Source organism: Penaeus japonicus, unplaced genomic scaffold (assembly GCF_977035675.1).
Source record: "Penaeus japonicus unplaced genomic scaffold, GWHDUDI00000001_assembly GWHDUDI00000004, whole genome shotgun sequence".
NCBI lineage: Eukaryota > Metazoa > Arthropoda > Malacostraca > Decapoda > Penaeidae > Penaeus > Penaeus japonicus.
Window position 1 is genome coordinate 1499330 of NW_028234406.1, and position 2500 is coordinate 1501829.

At 39.8% G+C, this 2500-nt stretch overlaps 1 protein-coding gene across 1 annotated transcript in view; it reads right to left on the bottom strand.

The window, feature by feature from the left end:
• The window catches only part of LOC122252685 (transient receptor potential cation channel subfamily A member 1), a 57956-nt gene that overhangs the window by 13022 nt on the left and 42434 nt on the right, over nucleotides 1-2500 (bottom strand). Inside the window, exons 11-13 of the mRNA XM_086535870.1 lie at nucleotides 2070-2242; nucleotides 1517-1629; nucleotides 739-905 (exon numbers count right to left, since the gene is read on the bottom strand). Coding sequence (XP_086391996.1) covers nucleotides 739-905; nucleotides 1517-1629; nucleotides 2070-2242 — 453 coding nt within the window. The remainder of the gene's footprint in view (nucleotides 1-738; nucleotides 906-1516; nucleotides 1630-2069; nucleotides 2243-2500) is intronic.

Here is a 2500-nt window from a genome sequence, read left to right on the forward strand (position 1 = left end):
TCAGCTGTTAGAGCTGCGGTCTAAGGTATTCAATAGAATGGATGGTGGTGATGGTGGTGATGATGATGATAATAAAAAGGGTAATGATAATGATAAAAATGATGATAATGATAGTAATGATGATGGTAATTATGATAATAATGATAAAGATTATGCTAATGATGACGATAAAAATAAGATAACAACAATGATAATGGCAATAATAATAGTTATAATGATTATGGTGATATTAGCAAAAATGATAATGATGATAATAATGAAGATGATATTGATGATAATGATAAAGATAATAATGATGATAAAAATGAAGATGATAATGATAATATTAATAAGGATAATTATAATATAAATGTTCATACTAACATTAATAATGGTAATGAGGATAGTGATGATAATGATAATATAAATTTTCATACTAACATTAATAATGGTAATGAGGATAGTGATGATAATGATAATATAAATTTTCATACTAACATTAATAATGGTAATGAGGATAGTAATGATAATGATAATATTACTAATAATAATGATGATATTAGTAATAAGGATGATAATTATCATTATTATTTATAACAAAAATAACTATAATAATGGTGATCATAATATTAATGATAATAACAATAATCATATCATTATCATCATCATTATAACAATATTAACAATAACAATAATAATAGATATAGTAACAAAAAAACAAACAAACAAAAAACTCGACAGAAAACCCAGTCACCTCACCCCTTCCTTATCTGTCTGGTCCAAAGTGTGACTGTGTATAGTGAGGATGGTGGTTATGGTGTCCCTGTGTCCACCGAGAGCAGCCAGGTGTAGCGGTGTTCTGCCATGGTGATCTCGGTGCAACAAAGCGCCCTTGCTCAACAGCAGCTGAACCACCCGAGTGTGACCTGAATCGGGAAAATGCAACAGAAACTTTGATGCAACAGCGTGTGAAAAAGAGGGAGAGGGAGGGAGGGAAGTAGAGGGAGGGGGTGGGGGACAGGGAGGGAGGGAGGGAGGGGGAGAGGGAGGAAGGGAGGGAAGGGGGAAGAGAGGAAGGAGGGAGGGGGTAAGGGGAGAGGTAGGGGACAGAGGTGAGAGGGAGGGAGGGAGAGAGAGGGAGGAAGGGGGCAAGGGGAGAGATAGGGGGCAGGGAGGAGAAAGAGGGAGGCAAGGGGAGAGGGAGGGGGCAGGGGGAGAGGGAGGGAGGGGAGCAAGGGGAGAGGGAGGGGGGCAAGGGGAGAAGGTGGGGGGGGCAAGGGGGAGAGGGAGGGAGGCAGAACAGCAAAATAATTTAAAAATCCGAATGGTTGCCAAGGAAGATAACTTTGTCAACATCAATCAATAAAGTATGTTTATCACATTTTTATTATTCACTTAATTCGATAACCCTAAAATCTGGCATTGCATTGATTTCATTCTTTTTGGTTTTAATAAAAAAAAAAAACTCGATGACCCTAATTTTTTTCATTGACCAAAAAAAAAAAAAAAAAAAAAAAAAAAAACGAGGATGACAAACCTTCTTCGCTGGCAATATGCAACGCAGTTTTGCCTTCGTCATTGCACTCATTCAAGATGAGGAAACCTGACTTGGATTCCACCAGCTGGCGGACGGTGTTGTAGCGGCCGTATCTGCAATGAGGCGCAGGATGGCTTAATCGCGGGGCTGCAGGGAAGGGTTTGTTTACACACACACGCAGATACATACACTATCCTCCTATCCACACACACACACTCACTCGCACTCACACACACACACACTAAGAACCTCTCCACTCACACACACACACACACACACACACACCACGAAACTCCCCCTGTTCGTGTGTGTGTGTACACACACGAACACACACACACACACACACGCACACACACACACACACAAACAAACACGCACACATATCCCCCTCCTATCCCCCCATACACCCACCACCCACCTATCCAAACAACCTCCCTCCCCCTACCCCACGCCATCCCCCACCCCACCCCCAACCCCATCCCCACCACCACCACCACCACAAAAAAAAAAAAAAAAAAAAAAAAAAAAAAAAAACAAAAAAAAAAAATCCTACTTGGCCGCAAAGTGCAAAGGACTCTCATTCCTCTTGTCCTTCGTCCTGACGCTGGCGCCGAGCTGAAGGAGGGACGACAAGGAGCAGATATGGCCGTTCCTGGAAGCGTAATGCAGGGGCGACCACCCTAAGGAATCTTGTTCGTTCAGCATCATGGTGATTCTGCTCGTGCTCTGTCATGCAAAGATTCGGAGATTCTGGTTATCTGTCTATCTCATAATCTATTTATTTTTTCATATCTATCTGTGCTTCTATTCATATTCATGTTTATTAATCTCTATATCATCGGAGATTATATATATATATATATATATATATATATTTTTTTTTTTTTTTTTTTTTTTTTATCTGTCTATGCCTCTATTTATATTCATGTTTATTTGTCTCTATATCGCCGGAGATTCTGGTTATTTGTCTATCTCATAATCTAT